The sequence below is a fragment of the Pterocles gutturalis genome, unplaced genomic scaffold (genome assembly GCF_000699245.1).
Source record: "Pterocles gutturalis isolate BGI_N339 unplaced genomic scaffold, ASM69924v1 scaffold6361, whole genome shotgun sequence".
Taxonomy (NCBI): domain Eukaryota; kingdom Metazoa; phylum Chordata; class Aves; order Pterocliformes; family Pteroclidae; genus Pterocles; species Pterocles gutturalis.
This window is the reverse complement of record NW_010097657.1, coordinates 139,018-139,535: the sequence shown is the minus strand read 5'-3', so window position 1 is coordinate 139,535 and position 518 is coordinate 139,018. Positions and strand designations below refer to the sequence as shown.

General features: G+C 48.6%; 1 protein-coding gene across 1 annotated transcript in view; it reads left to right on the top strand.

The window, feature by feature from the left end:
- Positions 1-345: 345 nt before the first annotated feature.
- The window catches only part of SIM1 (single-minded family bHLH transcription factor 1), a gene marked incomplete at its 5' end in the record, with an annotated part of 30,219 nt that continues 30,046 nt past the window's right edge, over positions 346-518 (top strand). Inside the window, one exon of the mRNA XM_010081011.1 lies at positions 346-493. Within this exon, the coding sequence (XP_010079313.1) occupies positions 346-493 (148 nt within the window). The remainder of the gene's footprint in view (positions 494-518) is intronic.

The following is a 518-nucleotide window of genomic DNA, read 5'->3' as shown; positions in this document are numbered from 1 at the left end:
TCACGGATCCCGCATTTGCTAGTACGTAATCACTGTGGTACGTAAGGTGATAACGGGCATCGTGCTCTTAGATGGTCAGACAGGCTTTACTGCGCCTGCATGAAAAAGCACACATTTGGGTCAGCACCCTGGTGTAGGGAGTAATGTGCGACTTCCCCTTTAAAGAAAATCCCTTTTATTCGCTTTAAAAATGTAGGCGAGGCGGGGTAACAGTCTGGAATTCACCCAGCAAGGATGCGGATTAGCAGAGGCACGATCACCTCTATTCCGGCTCTTGCGTACATTTGCATGACCCCTAAACCAACCCTTCTCTGTACTTTTCGCTTTTTACGCTTCTCTGTTAAGTCCAAGCACTTGCCTTAGGTGAAACGGGCAACTGCAAAGACAGGAGCCAGCCTATCGTAACGCTACGAAACAAGGAACCTAAAGGCAACTGGCATGCTAGAGTGGTTTTGCACCAGAAATGCGACATGTTTTTCTACGAGCACCTGAGGTAGCGGTTGGTTCGCGCTTAATCC